This window comes from Pistacia vera, unplaced genomic scaffold (genome assembly GCF_008641045.1).
Source record: "Pistacia vera cultivar Batoury unplaced genomic scaffold, PisVer_v2 Contig826, whole genome shotgun sequence".
NCBI lineage: Eukaryota > Viridiplantae > Streptophyta > Magnoliopsida > Sapindales > Anacardiaceae > Pistacia > Pistacia vera.
Genome location: NW_022196697.1, coordinates 209,148 through 226,050, shown reverse-complemented (window position 1 = coordinate 226,050; position 16,903 = coordinate 209,148). Strand labels below are relative to the sequence as shown.

Below are 16,903 nucleotides of genomic sequence, written 5' to 3'. Positions count from 1 at the left end.
AAAGGTCAAACCGGTGGCTCCTCTTACTTACAATATTTGACATACTCCTGCCATCTTTTATTGCTACCGCCGACGATAAATCCGATAGCTCTACGCACCCTCTCCATCTTTGAATGTATAGCATCTAAACCTGCTTTAATTATCAAATTCATGATGTGACAAGCACATCTCTGGTGATAAAATTTGCCTTCACCAAACGGATCCAATTTCTTTTCAAATTAAGATATTGTCGCGGTGTTAGCAGCTGCATTATCAAGCGTTAGTGCTACAACTCTATCAGTTAATAAATATTCTTGCAAAACTTTAAGAATTGTAAAATAAATAGTTTCAGCACTATGTTTTTCATATAATGGTTTAAAACCTATCAATTTTTGTTGTAAACCTCAATTATGATCTAAGAAATGTACTGTGACAGTTAAAAAATCGGTTTTTGATCTACAAGCCCATATGTCTGATGTAAGTGCAATAGATATATTCCTAAAATTTTGAAATTCGTTTTTAAGTTTATTATTTATTTTGTTATAAAGTTTTAGTATATCTCTTCTACTTGTACTTCTACTAACAGGGGTATATGCTGGACAAAATGCAGTTTTAACCATATTAATAAAACAAGGATTTTCAGATAACAAATGGGAGAGTCCGTAGCAACTATATATCTTGCTATTTCCTCTCGTGCAACATGTGTATTGTATTGCCATGTTGAGAGAGTTGAGGATTGTGGATTAAAATTAAGTTGAGTTTGAATTTGTCTACCTGATCCGCTTGAAGATGCATTTATTTGGGGATGCTTCTTCTCTACGTGTCGTCGCATCGTCGAAGTCCCCTTCTCAGCTCCAATAATGGTTCCACATAAATTACATATCCCACACAATTCTTCCCCCTCTCCATTTGTCTTTGGCTGTTTTGATTTGGTGAAGTATCACCAGACATCGGACATGACCCTCTTTGATAGTCGGGGGGGTTGGGCTATGTCCGTGCCTGTTGACTCGCAGCTCGCATGTGTTTGGCTACACCTCGTCCCGACCGAATATGGTTATGGAATTGTAGCTGCTTCCTCTGGAGGAAATGGTGAAAATGGATTGAAGCCTTCAATTTCTTCGATGGATGGAACGTAAAACTCATTTGGGAAAGACATTATAAATTTATTATAAAATAATAAATAATTAAAATGAAAAGAAATTAAATAATAATATGAAATTATGATGAATGATGATATTGAAAAATAGAAAAAAAAATTGAATAATATAAATAAATAATATGAATAAATTATAAATATAAATTGAATGAGAAATTGATTGGAGATTTATAGTAGAGAGATTAAGAGATTGAGAGAATGAAAGAATGAGAGATTGATTGGTGTGAAAAAAATGAAAGATTTTAGGGTTATTATAGTGTAGTTGGGGGGGGGGGGGGGGGGGAATGAAAAAAAAATTTTAATTAATAATATAATTATAACCGTTGGCTACTCTACTGTGACCGTTGACAGCCAACGGTTATAAAAAGTTAAAATACTTTTTTTTTTAAATAAATTTTATAAAATTTCATTTTAGCCCTTATAATTTGTACTTATTTAAAATTAATATGGGGTTTAATGTAATTTTACAGGGGACTAAAAGGAGAAAATACAAAAAAAAATTTGGGCCCAGGCCCGGGCCCTCCTCCTTAAGCTTGGTCTCGTTTTGGGACCAGGCCTCCTAGGACCGGATTTTGATGCTGGGCTTTTGGGCTCTATCCCAAATGCCCAGCTCTATGCTTACTCACGATCTTACTAACCATCTTATTATCCTTTGTAAATATAATAACCATCTTATTATCCTTTGTAAATATAACGCATACTACGGGTACTATACGTATAGTACGGGTACCATATGTAATTTTAACAAAGGTAGTAAGGCAGTTAGTAAACTCGTGAGTAAGCATAGCATTATTGTATAAAATATGTATCCAAAATTCGTCATTATATGGTTGTACTCTTAGTAATGAGATCATAACATAATTTTAAGGTGTGAATATTGGAATATTTATGTAAAGAGTAATACTGCATTTATAATCAAATCTCACAAATTTTTTCTCACAATCCAGACATGACAGCTTGTAATCAATCAGTTCATAATGGGTCTCATATACCCAATTATAAGCTAACTAATTACAAATTGTCATGTTGAAGTTGTAAGAAAAAATTTGTAAAATTGAATTATAGGTTCATCTTTATTATTATATAAATAGGTTGTATTCTTCATAATGGTTATAATAATTGCCATAAGATCATAAGATATATTTTTTATCAACATAGTATTAGTTAAGGTTATATTCTTTATAATGGTTATAATAAATTGCCATAAGATTGTGAGATAAATCTTGGATCGATATAGTATCACTTCACAAATAAATATAAAAAAAATTATCTAAATGACTATGAGGGTGTTTGTCTAACCTTATAAGTTATTCAAATCAGCTTATAAACTCTAAAATCAAGTTAATCTGTTTGTTTACAACTTTTTTGAGCTTATAAGCCAAAAAAAAAAAGCCAAAAAAAAAAGTTCGGAGGAACCTACCCTTTTTTTTTTTTTTTTTGCTTATAAACACTCAACTTATAAACTACTTTGACCAAGTATATTGTTATATTACTCCTAATTAATTTTAAAATTTCATCATATAACTTTATTTTTATATTTCAAACAACTCACGCTTCTATCACTATTCATTGCATAAACTTTTAATAAAATATTTGTCTAAAAAGTATTTGTTTAATTAATTATAAAATTATATTATATTGTAATATGATCGAAATATATTTTGATAATATTATAATAAAAAATTAAGTTAATATAATTTAGTATTTAACAAAATAATATAGTATCATTTTTAGTCATTTTAATAATAAATGTACTTATAAGCCACATTTTATCAAACGTTGTAAACAACTTATCATTCATTTTTAAATACTTTAACCAAACATGTAATACTTAAATTTTAAATGTTTATAAGCTCAAATTATCTTATAAACACTAATTGTTTATAAGCTAATTTTCATAAGTTTACCCAAACAGGCTCAGAGACCTTTTTCACCCTTCCATTCTCTTTTTTTACCTTTCTCACCCTTCCTTCACCTCAAATATTCAATACTCAATCAACCCTTGGGTGGCCAAGTGATCGAATAGGGACTCCTAGGCCGAAAGGCCCTAAGTTCGATTTTCCTTGGTTGGATGGTAATTGGAGGATTACCCTATCATTAACTTTAAGGTCATGTGAATTGATTAAGGTACGCATAAGCTAGCCTAGACACCTAAGCTTAAACCTATCAACTTCATCATCCATCATAATTTTCCATCAATTATTGACATTTAAGGTTAAAGGAGATTTTAGAAATAACAAAAATTCTCTTGTCGTTACATTGTAGATGTTAAAATAAACGGTATGAGGCTATTTGTTAATCTTTACTAACTCATAACATAATAAATTTTAACGGCTCACTAATATTTAATTAAAGATAGTAGAATTTTTGTTATCTAATAAATCTCAAAGAGATTTTTGTTGTTACATCATACGCCGCGATTTTTGTTGTTACATCATACCCCGCGGGTCTATGTCTTTAACCATTATTCTAACATCAATTATAAAGGAGATTTTCAACTTCGATACTAGAAAAACTAATATTTAAGTTTTTTTCGTATGGAAATTATATTAAATCGATGTTTGTTTTATGATATTTAAATGTAATATGTGTTTATGTTGTTAATGATCATTTAGATCAACGTAAATGATGCATCTTTTACCATAATTTTTTGTTGAGTTGGATTATACAATGAAAGAATCGATTCTCGGAAAGGTTGAAGGTACTCTAATACCTTTAAACAATTCAAGTTATCTATCCATGTGATCATAATCTAATTGAACGGAAAAAAAAAAATTATTGTTTTAGTATAATTGAATTAAGTGTATTATATACTTTTCTTAGTTCAAATAAAAGATTTGTTTTTGTTTTTTTACGTAATTGAGGTATCTAGGCCTATATTGGAGCCTCGTCAATCCTCAGGACCACGGAATACCCCACAAGTCCAATGAACCAATGTAATTATACAAATATAGTAGGTATCTCTCCTGCGACTCGAATACAAGACCCCATGAGTATGACTAACCACAGTGACTAAAGGGTTTGTCATTCGATCATAAGGAAAGAGGTAAATAAAATAAAAGATCTTTCAAACATGGTTAATTGATAAGGATAGTAAGAAAATCACTTATCCCCTTGATGTTTTAGAAATTGTCACTCCCTTTGTTAGTATTACAACTTTAATCAAACTACACCTAAACTATCTGAAATCCATCAATAGCTACCAATGGAATTTTCTCCTTTAGGAATTTGCTCATACTTTAAAGGGGTAATTCCGTTTTTTGTTTACTTTCTCTTTTAACAATTGTTGTCTCGAATCCCAAACCACCACCACCACCACCCCCTTCCTCTTGCCCTCACCCACCCAATGTTGCCCCTCATTCCCACCTTATTGGCACACACCACACCTCCACCACCACCCCTCAAGCCCCAGTTCACCGTATCGCATACAGCTTGCCTCCACTCATTCTATCACCTGTAGCCCAGCCCCTTATATTGACTCCATGGCCCATTTTCATTTTCTTCATGTTTTTCTTCTAAATTTTTTGTGTTGATTACGTGATATTGATTTTATAAGAATTGGGTTGTATTAGCTAAATAGACATGTTTTAGGTGAATGACGCTTATATGAAGCTCAAAATCCTGATTGATTTGGTTCGGGTTGTTATAGTTTGTATCGAATTAAGCTTGTGACTCGATGGTGTGGTGTGATAACCTTACGAGGATGTGAGGCCATAAGGTGGGAGTTTATGACATCCCAGATCACTAGAATATGAGAACTTGTGTCAGTTTATAGTTTTTGTATCTTGAAAGTTTAGATTTATTGTGGGTAGACGACATTTGCATAAAACCCAAAAGCAAACTTGGGCTGATAAAGCCCATTTCTAATTATGTCTTTACTAAGTTTGACTAGGCTCACTTCAAAATATCTCTATGTCTTGACAGGGTTTGGATTAAGCCCAAGTTTTCACAATGGGCTAACTTTGAAATATGTCTATCTTTTGCTAGGGTTTGGTTGAAGCCCAAGTTCTCGTTTCTTTCTTCAAAACTATGTTCGAGACTTTCATCTCGCATGATTTGAAGAAAGACCATGCATCAGAATTTCATCTCGCACGATTTATAGAAAGATTGTTAAAAAAAAGGATTATTCACTTATTTCCTCAAAACCATGCATGAGACTTTCGCCTCCCACATAAAAGTAAAAAAGAACTCATCTCATCTTATAGAAATATCTCTTGCTAGGGTTCACAACAAGATTTTAGGAATAGAAAATGACAATTGCTTATGAGTTGTTCTTTTAAAAAAAAGGAAACTAAAATTTTGCTTTTAACAATAATAAAAATTAGAGGAAAATAATAAGATAATGGAGAAACATGAGCTGTGAGTTTAAAAGTATTAATTTTATTTAAGTTGATTAAAATTTGTAAGGGTACACTTTGGGTTTGTAAATTTTGATTGGGGGTCTTAAGAAATATGTTGCCTACAACATGAATGATGCTGCCGATATAAACTATTGCATACTTAAATAATATTTTTGATTGGTCTCGACTTGAGATCAATGTATTAAATTGATAATTCACTAAATTTATAAGATAATATATTTAAAAAAAAACACATAGGTACCACTTTATATATAAATTAATAATCTCCTTATACATCAAAATTATATATCTACGTGACTAAATTATGAGGTTTTTGTAACATATGACTCAAATGTTACTTGTTTCCTCTTGAAATTGATGTCTTCCTAGACCTTATTCCTATATCACATTAACTCCTAGTTATAAGCTAGACTTATGATGTTATTTCTAAAAGCTATTCTCTATACCACCTTAGCTATAAATAATACGTACATGCATTAAGTTTAATGTTTTGAAAAAAGAGAATAAAGAATGCCTCGGTAGATTAATAATTTATTAATTTATACGATTAAATAATATATCGGTTAATTAATAAATTTTCATAGTTTCAAGGATATTAATTTATCAAAGTTTAGCTGTAGTATGATATTAGTCTTGTTAAGAAAATGTAGAATATTAAACATATGCAAAATCTCGTAAGTGAACTAAATGATATTACTCTTGTCGAAATATTCTAGAATGTTATAAAGATATTGTGTCACCTATACGATAAATTTACGCTTCCTTTAAATTTGTTTGGGTGCACTTAGTTCATTATTTTGATATATTTTAGAATAATATTTTGAAAAAAGTAAAATTGGTCGTTATTATGATGTAGGATTTTAAAATTATCAAAAACACCCTCTAGGTTTGTTTATTTACTAAACACCCATATAATAAAATTTTAAAAATTAACAAAAATACCCCCACCTACCCATTAAATACCGACAGTCGACCACCACTGCCGGAGTCGCTGTATTGGCGCATGATCGGCTAGATCTGGTCGGTTGTGCGTCATGGCCTTTTCTGACCAGATCTACGACTAGATCTGACCATTGACGAATCTGGCCATTGATGACCAGATCTGACCATATTTGGTCGTCAACGACCAAATATGATGGCTAGATCTTTGGCCGTAGATCTGACATTTTTCGGCTAGATCTAGCTGTAGTGTGTCATTATACCAGATTCCGACGGTGGTGGCCGGAATCTGGCAAATGTGAGTTGTTGGGGTATTTTTGTCAATTTTTAAATTTTTTGGGGGTGTTTAGTTAGATTAACAAACTTAGGGAGTTTAAAAAGAATTAAATAAAATAGAATAACGTGGGGTGTGTTTGGTTCATTATTTTGGATAGGATTTTAGGAATAATATGGGTGCGTTTGACTTATTATTTCTGTCCATATTCCCAATCCTATTCTCCAAATAATGTTTGGCATATTATTCCAGAAATATTAGCCTATTTATTTAATTACTTTTAGACCCCATAAGGTTATTAATTTCATTAAATACCCCTTGAAAAAAAGTTTAAAAACTAACAAAAATACCCCCGCAACCCATACTTGCTAGATTCTGGCAACCACTATCGGTGGTAGCCGAAATCTGTACAACAACCTACCTGCCGACCAGAAAGGGCCGGAAGTTCACCGATCTGGTTGTCAGCGACAGCCAAAGAAATGACCATCATTGACCGAAAACGACGACCATATCTTTGGCCGTCGCTAACGGCCAAAGATGGACTTTTTTTGACGTTTTCCCGCCGTCGACGACAATATTTGGCCATAGCGACACGTTATGACACAAATCCGATCAGTCTGTGTTGTAACGAAATTTTTCGGCCAGATTCCGGCAGTGGTGGCCAGAATCTGGCATTGCAGGTGGTGAGGGTGTTTTTATCATTTTATATATTAGGGTGTTTAATTAAATTAGCAAACCTAGGGGTTTTTTCATTTTTAAATTTTACCTCGTAATACTCCCCTATCCAACTACTCAATATTATTCTCAAAATCCTATCAAAAATAATAAACCAAACGCACTCATTGGGTAGTTGGACAGGGGAGTATTACGAGGTAAACTTTAAAAATTTATAAAAAAGCCCTTAGGTTTGCTAATTTAATTAAAGACCCTAATATATAAAATGACCAAAACACCTCCACCACCGGCAATGCCAGATTTCGGCCACCACTGCCGGAATCTGGCCGAAAAATTTTGTTACGACACAGACCGGTTGAATCTGTGTCGTAACGCGTCGTTATGACCTTTTCCGACCAGATCCACCGCGGATCTGGCTAGAAAAGGCCAAATTTATGACCAAATGTGGCCGTTGATGGCCGGAAAAGGCCAAAGAAGTCCATCTTTGGCTGCCAGTGACGGCCAAAGAAATGGCCGTCGTTGACCGTCAACGATGACCATTTCTTTGGCCGTCAGATCTGGCATTTTTAGGCCAGATCCGTGAACTGTTGACCATTTCTGGTTGGCAGGTAGGCTGTTGTACAGATTCCGGCTACCGCCGACGGTGGTTGCCGGAATCTGACAAGCATGGGTTGATAGGGGTGTTTTTGTTAATTTTTAAACTTTTTTTTTGGTATTTAATAAAATTAATAAGCTTAAGGGGTCTAAAAATAATTAAAAAATATAGTAATATTTCTGGAATAATATGCCAAATAATATTTAGGGAATATAATTGAAAATATGTATATAAATATTGAACCAAACGCACCCGTGTATTTCTCGTGTATCTTTTCATTCAATACCTATAAGTTATGCATGACCTCATGTTACATAAACTTTTTATGTTCATGTATTGTTATGTCGTCAGACCTTATTTATTGTGCATTTATTATGTTGACTTTTTATATTTAAAGACATAAACATTTTTGAATTATTTTTTTAGTTGTATTTTAAATAAGTTATCTTAAAATTGAGTTTTTCTGTAAACTATATTCAAGTAGACCTCATATAAAAAAAAAGAAAAAAAAAGCCTATTTTAGATTAGAGATTATGAAAATATATAGTTTTTTTTTAAAGAAAACGTGCTACACAGACCCTAAAACACATATATATTAACGAGTATATCAGATTGTGAATTGAATTTTGTTTTTTTGAATGTGATAAGTACTTTCCACTCATAAATATATTATATCCATCTAATAAAATCTTACACATAATTATTTAATATATTTTCTTATTTAATACATCTATTTCACTAGAAACTTTTTCTATTTATATGAATATTTAAAATTATATTTATCTAAAATATAAATATAAATATAAATGAATTAGTTATAATATTAACAGATGTAAATCAATGAGTAGGATAAAAAAATAAAACTTATTTTTTCAAATTAAAATAAATGAATAATTAGAATTTAATTACCAATAATAAAAAATTCCCACCCCCCCCAAAAAAAAGGAGTAAAAATGGCGGACTTTAAACGCAATTTAAAATCATTTAAAAAAAACGTTCCCTCTCCCCTTTCCCGCCCAATTTCACGCGCGTTCAAATATTTTCATCTTTCCCTAAAATTATTTCCTATTTCAACTCCTACACTTTCTCAAACTCTTCCATTCTTTTCTCTCACCCAAACGGCGCCGTTGCATCCTCCTCAAGCCGCCGTTCAATCCTCCTCAAGCCGGCAGCCGCCATGACTAGCAAGCGGAAGTCCACGCCCTCTCCGGCCCATTCGGGAAAGAAATTGGCGGTTGAGGAAAAGAGAAGTGAAGACTACGAGGAGCCTGAAGCTCGTTTTCTCGGAGATCCGGTTCCCAGTAAAGAGGCCAGGCAACGGTGGCCAAAGCGCTACGCAGAACAGGTAAATCTGAAATGAAAGTTGAAGTCCTCGATTTTGTATATTTTAAAGATTTATGAAATTTGGTTTTTGAAGTAGAAAAAAGAACTGCAGTGATGTAAAAATTGATGTATTGATGTGTGTTGGAGTTTATTACGTGGAGTTGGATTGTTGTTTCTGTCAGACTGTTGATAGCTCAGAGAGCATTTTTACGGTAATCTATGTCTAAGGAGGTTTAATTAGTATTTCAAAGCCCAGAAAACGAAAATGGGCATGAATTTGTAGGTAAATGAATGTAAATTAAGTTTTTTGACGAGTCTGAGTTGAGTAATGGTGATTGTAATGTTGTTTTTGTAGCTTTATTATTAGTATTATTTTTAGTTCTTAGAAATGCTATTCACAAATTGCTTTCGAGAACATTTACATTAAATTCGTTGTTTTTGTGTATTTGTTGTGCTTAAAAATATGAATTTGTCGGTGAATTGCAAATCAAAGAAGTCTTGAAAGATTAATCATTTTCTGAGAGCAGGAGAAAGAAGAAAAGATGATATACAATTTTATGCATTTCAGTTCTTTTGATTTCCTTAAGTGTGTTATCTCAGAAGAAATCAAAATGAAATCATAACTTTCAGCATACTAAATTTTCAACTTCTTTAATTATGTTCCTTATTTTTATTTTTAATTTATGTTTAACTTCGATGTTTCCAGAAGGAAAAGAGAAAATCCGTGTCAAAGAATTCAAAGGAGTAAGTATTTGAACTTTATGTTATGAGATTATTCTCTGTTACTCCCAATTTCTGTCCGATAGTTTTATTTTTATATTTTTTATTTTATTTTATCAAAAACCTTTTTCTTTTCATCTCTGTGTTCTGTTTGATGCTTCATATGTTTGCTTGTGCAGGGATGATGATTCGGAAGAATTTATTCAAGCCTCATGTCATTACATGCAAGCGGAAGTTGATGGATGTGTAATTTATGATCTTTATGACGACGCTCATGTAAAAGTGAGTTTATTTATTTATGTTTATTTTTCTAAACATTTTCCAAGGATGAGGTTGGGGTACATAATTGATTTCTGGAATTTGATTTGAAAACGTTGATTGAGAAGCAAATCCTTCTTGTATGTAAACTTGATATACTTGTATGTGCTTTGTACTTGCATCGAAAGTAGTTTTTCAGGGTTTCTTCCTAGTACTTTGGTTCTTGTTTCCTGAAGCTACTTAAATCTTTTTTGATTTATTTATATTTCTTTAAAGTGGATTTGTCATGCTTGCTTGATATTTCAGACAAACCTATGAGACTAAGGTTGAAGTACCTCCGTTTACTTGGATATGTCATGAACAATTAATATTTTGATGAATAGGAGTAAAAAAATAGTAATAGTATCCTTAAAAGTGAATATCTCAACTTTGTGGGTCAGTATCTCAAATTTCTAAGCCAAGTATTGTTGCTTTTGATATGAAAGATTTACATTTATTATCCCATCATTACATTAGTTATGTGATATTGTGAAGTCAATTGTTACATCATTTGAGATACAGAGTTGTGGTATTTTGTAATTGTAACATAATTGATTTAACACATTAAAGATGATACTAATGATGAATGGAAATTCGAAACTTCTTTCGTGTGATTTTAAATTGATTGTATCATAAAGAATTGTTGTCAAGTAAGAAAATATTTTCTTTGGGCAGCAACCTTTACACAATTTTTCTCCTTTTTTAAGCTTCTCTGCTCAACATGTTTTGCAATGTATGTGCGATATTACATATAGCGTATTCAGACTTTGTGCCTACACTATGGCTTTGGTCATATTTTGCAAATGCATTTTTCTTTATTTAACAGCTCTTTAATTATACAAGCATAAGGCTTGTGAGATTTAGCCCTTACTCTTGCACCTACTTGATGTTTTTTATCGTGATCCTAGCTAAACAGGTGTTATGATAAATTATACCTCAATCTTTTACTAGATTTTTTCATACTGATACATGAGGTTTTTGATGTGGTTTTTATTTTATCATTTTCCTTATCTATAGGCAGGAGATGGGGAGGAAGATTTTATATGTAAAATTGTTGAGATGTTCAAGGCAGTTGATGGGACACTATATTTTACTGCTCAGTGGTATTATAGAGCTTGTGACACGGTATGATATATCAGAAGAATGTTGCTATTCAAATGTTGTTTGTTTTCCTTTTGCATCTTCTTTTTCTCCTAATATAAGTATTCTTTTTTTCCTAGCAAAATAAAAAAACACAGTAATCATTTACTTTTTCTGTCTTTCCAGGTCATTCAAAGCAATGCCCATCTTATTGAGAAAAACCGTGTTTTTTTCTCAGAGATTCAGAATGACAATCCGCTGGAGTGTCTTGTGAAAAAACTAATTATTGCTCGGGTTCCTCTAAATGTATGTTTGTTGTTTACTTGTTTCAATGTTGGTTTGTTTTTGTTTATTTGCATTTCTTGTTAACTGTTACAGTTTACTTCTCAGGTTGACTTAGAGGCTAAAAAGTTGGCAATCCCGACTTGTGATTACTATTGCGACATGTTGTATTTATTGCCTTACTCCACGTTTCGTAACTTGCCACCAGGTTGTTTTAATTCTTAATCCTGGCTATATATTGAGCATGGCTAGATACTTTATAAAGCTTGATATCTGGACTTAAATGCACTTTATTCTCCAAATTCATCAGCTTAGCATGTTTTTTTAAATATTTATTTTATGTGTGTGTTGAACAAACGTTGATGAATATATATCAGAATCTAACTGCCATTGTGATGTTTAACTTGCAGAAAATAGGAGAGCTGGCAGTGAGACGTCATCCACTATTTCTAGTGAAGTGGATGCCAATGGGTGTGATGTTATGGAGCATAAGAAGCCAGAGGTGACATTGTTGGATCTATATTCTGGATGTGGTGCTATGTCAACTGGTTTGTGCCTTGGTGCAAATATGTCTGGTTTAAATCTCGTTACAGTAAGTTCATCTTTTCCTTCACATAATTCCAACATAACAAGCTTTTCCTTGGCGTAATCAAACATAACAAACAGTAATAGTGCCTAGTTGTTCTAGAATCAATTGGTTTCTTTTGATTGAGTGATTTTCCCTTTTTATTTTTCTTCAATAGCGATGGGCCGTTGACCTGAACGAACATGCTTGTAGAAGTCTCAAGTTGAACCATCCAGAGACAGAGGTAAAATGAATGTCATTTTCAATTGTATTTCTTTTGTGTTGTATGCATCTTTGAAGAACTCTTTTGTGACTACTTTATGGATAGGTGAGGAATGAAGCAGCTGAAGATTTTCTCACACTGCTAAAAGAGTGGGAAAAGCTATGCATTAGTTTTTCCTTGGTCAAAAGTAAAGATCCACAGCAACAATTTGATTATTTTGGTATGGTGGATGATGGAGGTGAAGAAGAAGATGAAGATGATGGCAGTAGTGAGGCTGATGGGGAAGATGATCCTGAGGTTTTTGAAGTTGAGAAGATTCTAGCCATTTGTTATGGTAATCCAAAGGAGAAGAGCGAACGAGGATTATACTTAAAGGTACATGAACTATAATATTAAAACTAGGTTATATGCATTTGAAGTTTTTGATTCCTTATCAGATGTAAGTTGCTGCTTGTTTTTGTGCATGTTGCTTGATTTTATAATCCTTAACTGAACGAGCAACTGAAAAACCATGTCACGAAGTTTGCATAATTCTTCAAATCATATCATCATTAGCAGCCAGAATGCAGATATGTTCTCCTTATTATATCTTTGTGAGTCTAAACTCGTGTATGTTCCTTTCTTCTTTTCTGTCTGCAGGTTCGCTGGAAAAATTATGGACCTGATGAAGATTCTTGGGAACCAATTCAAGGGTTGAGGTATGTTGCCAATATTTTGTTGTCCTTTTAGCAATTTTATTGTACACACATGCTTTGTTGTCTATAGCTCAAAAACAAGTGTGTACAACTAAATTTTTTCTTAACAGTAATTGTACAGGGAAGATAAAAGAATTTGTCTCTCATGGGTACAGATCAAAGGTTCTGCCCTTGCCGGTAAGCTTCTTATAAATTTTTACTGGATACATCCTTTTTAGCCCAAACTTGTTGGCTTGTTTAGAATAGTTCTTATCTGTTTGATTCTTCTGAATATATAGGGCGATGTGGATGTGATTTGTGGAGGGCCTCCATGCCAAGGTGTTAGTGGCTTTAACCGTTTTAGGGACAAGAATAATCCTTTGGCTGATGAAAAAAATAAACAATTAATGGTGTTTATGGATATTGTCGAATATCTAAAGCCAAGATTTGTTTTGATGGAGAATGTAGTCGACCTTGTAAAGTTTGCTAAAGGATATCTTGGACGATATGCCTTGGGTCGGCTCATTCAAATGAATTACCAAGCCCGTTTAGGAATGATGGCAGCTGGAGCATATGGGCTTCCCCAATTTCGGATGCGAGTTTTCTTATGGGGAGCTCAACCAACAGAGGTGATCTTATGGTTTTTTACAGTACATTATTGTTGTGCAATGGATTTTATTTAACTGGACATTTACTTTTTTGCAGACTTTACCTCAGTACGCGCTCCCAACCCACGATGTTGTTATAAGAGGAGTTATTCCTACAGAGTTTGAGGTATCAGATATTCTTTCTTTCTTTATTTTCTTGTAATTTATGGAAGATTTATTACTAAACCATGTTTGGTTGATGTAGAGAAACACGGTAGCATATGATGAGGGCCATTCAGTGGAACTAGAAAGGAAACTTTTGTTGAAGGATGCAATTTCTGACCTTCCAGCAGTATGTTTTGAACATTTTGCTGTTTTCTTATATAATTTTTACATATCTTAGTCGTATCTAATTTTTTATATCTAACCTTAGGTTGGAAATTATGAATCTCGTGATGAGATGCCATATGACAAGGATCCCGAGACAGAGTTTCAAAGGTTCATCAGATTAAGTAAAGATGGTAAGCTCAAGTTGCTTAATCAATTTAACAATTCATGAGACTGTTTAAATTGTCTAGTCCTCGCATTCTTCTAGAAATCATATTGGTGTTGCTTGATATCCTACCATTTATTATTTATCCAATTGCTGCCTTTTGAAGTTACCATATGATTGTTTTTGGTGCTTTTATGGATATCACAGAACGAAGCAATTCCAGTCAATGTAATTTATATTTTGTTACGGAACTTTCACATCCTGCAGCCACCATAACTATTTTCAGTATTTGTTTCTTTTTTCAAGTAAAACAAATAAATGATCATTCTGTTACACATTATTTACAAATAAATGATCATTCTGTTACACAAATTATTTACTGGTGTTGCTTGACATCTTATCGATTGATTATTTATCATATTGCTGCCTTTTGAACTTACCCTATGATGGTTTTTGTTATTTTTATGGATATCACAGAATGCAGCAATTCTAGTCAATGTAATTTATGTTTTGTTACAGAACTTCCACATACTGCAGGCACCATAACTATTTTCAGTATTTGTTTCTTTTTTCAAGTAAAACATCTAAATGATCATTCTGTTACATGAATTATTTATCGATGTTGTTTGATATCCTATTGATTGATTATATATCCTATTGCTGCCTTTTGAAGTTACCCTATAATGGTGTTTGGTGCTCTTGTGGATATCACAGAATGCAGCAATTCTAGTCAATTTATTTATATTTTGTTACAGAACTTTCACATTCTGCAGCCACAATAACTATTTTCAGTATTTATGTCTTTTTTCAAGTTAACCAAATAAATGATCATTCTGTTACACAATTTACATTTCTAGTCTCTGTAACTTTTTGCATTTACTCTGGCATGGAAAATAGATGTATTCTAACTTTTTGGCCATCTTGCAGAAATGATCGGTTCTTCATCAGAGTCAGAACGAAGTAAACAGTTGCTCTTTGATCATCGTTCGCTTGAGTTGAACACGGACGATTATCAACGTGTTTGTAGGATCCCGAAAAGAAAGGTGTGTATGTGTATACATTTCAAGTTATAAGTCAAAAACAAAATACAGGTAATAATTGATTAAAGTCTCAGGATTTTTGTGTTTGCTAATCTGTCTTTCATTTTCTATTAACCAGGGAGCAAATTTTAGAGATTTACCTGGAGTTCTTGTTCGTCCAGATAATAAAGTTGAATGGGATCCTAATGTCGAGAGGATATATTTGGAGTCTGGAAAACCTCTGGTAATATTTGTTTTCTTATTTTCTTCAAATCCTTTGTTCTGCTTTGCTTATAGAATCTTATTTACGTTCTACGCGAACAGGTCCCTAATTATGCGATGACCTTTGTCGATGGGACATCATCTAAGTAAGTGATTTCTATTTTTACATATAACGTTCAGTTTAATTAACTATCATATTCTGACATCCTTTCTGAACTTAATTTAGACCTTTTGCCCGTCTTTGGTGGGACGAGACAGTGCCAACAGTGGTTACCAGAGCAGAACCGCACAATCAGGTAATGTATCCCATTGTTTATGTTTAAGCTTATTCATATTTGGTTAGACAAATACATGCATTGTTTTGATCAAATCATTACTTATTTTATAGGCCATTTTACACCCGGAACAAGACCGTGTGCTTTCAGTTCGTGAAAACTCAAGGTTGCAAGGTTTTCCCGATTATTACAAGCTTTGCGGACCTATTAAAGAAAGGTACATTTATGTCAAGATAAAAATTTCTTTGTTAATTAGTAGTTAATATTCAGTAAATAAATATCACCCAGAATCATTTATGAAATTGTTGGGGAGTTATACATTTTGATATCGATAAGAGCATTAACTATTTCTCGAAGCTCAATCTTTCCCCCAAATGATCTATGTAACTACGCGAAACCACTAACCAGAGTCGAAAAGCTTGCCTCACCCCTGAATTTTTCAGCATTGATTCTGACCCCTTTTGTTGATTTTATATAAGGTATATCCAAGTTGGAAATGCAGTGGCAGTGCCCGTGGCTCGAGCGTTAGGATACGGATTAGGTCTAGCAATTCAAGGATCGGCAACTCATGAACCTTTATTTACATTACCTCAAAAATTCCCAAACATCTTAGAACGACTTGCTTCTGCATCATCTGAAGATGATGCTTGATTGTTGTACTCAAAAGTAACATGTTGGATTATTGAAGAACAATTCATATTGTAATTGTAATTGTAATTGTACATTATCTTAACCTTCCGGCTAAGCCCCCTTTTTTTATAATCATTATTCAAATGACATCCATATTGTTCACATGTTATCATTTTCGACTTCAAATTAATCCATAACATTTTTTTTGGATCGAATCCATAGATACTTGTATTTTTGAGTTACTTTGAGATCAGTAGAACTTACTTTTCTATTGGAACAATCAGCTTTTGCTAGTATCTCCTTTATCGTTGCATATTTAAATAATTTTCATTATTACTTGAAGCGTGATTCTGTTTTTTCTTCACATTTGAGTCAGGTTATGTTCATTTCAATTAATTTTTAGGGAGAGTTATCTTATAGCAATTAACTATCATAACCAATATTTTGAAAATTGGACTGAATTTTGATCTGTTCAGCGGTTTAGTTCTTGGTTTGATTAGTTGGATTGGTCGGTTGGACTGTATATTGTAAAAT

General features: G+C 32.8%; 1 protein-coding gene across 1 annotated transcript; it reads left to right on the top strand.

Moving 5' to 3' along the window:
* Positions 1-9,079: 9,079 nt before the first annotated feature.
* Positions 9,080-16,518, top strand: LOC116117940 (DNA (cytosine-5)-methyltransferase CMT3). The gene is given in 20 exon segments (XM_031403927.1): positions 9,080-9,341; positions 10,202-10,304; positions 11,337-11,444; positions 11,586-11,705; positions 11,790-11,889; positions 12,092-12,273; positions 12,425-12,490; positions 12,575-12,844; positions 13,109-13,167; positions 13,275-13,341; positions 13,443-13,772; positions 13,849-13,917; positions 13,996-14,082; positions 14,164-14,251; positions 15,151-15,266; positions 15,382-15,486; positions 15,567-15,610; positions 15,691-15,760; positions 15,853-15,956; positions 16,219-16,518. Coding segments are annotated over 20 exon segments (2,445 nt in total). The 5' UTR covers positions 9,080-9,156; the 3' UTR covers positions 16,391-16,518.
* The last annotated feature ends 385 nt before the right edge of the window (positions 16,519-16,903 follow it).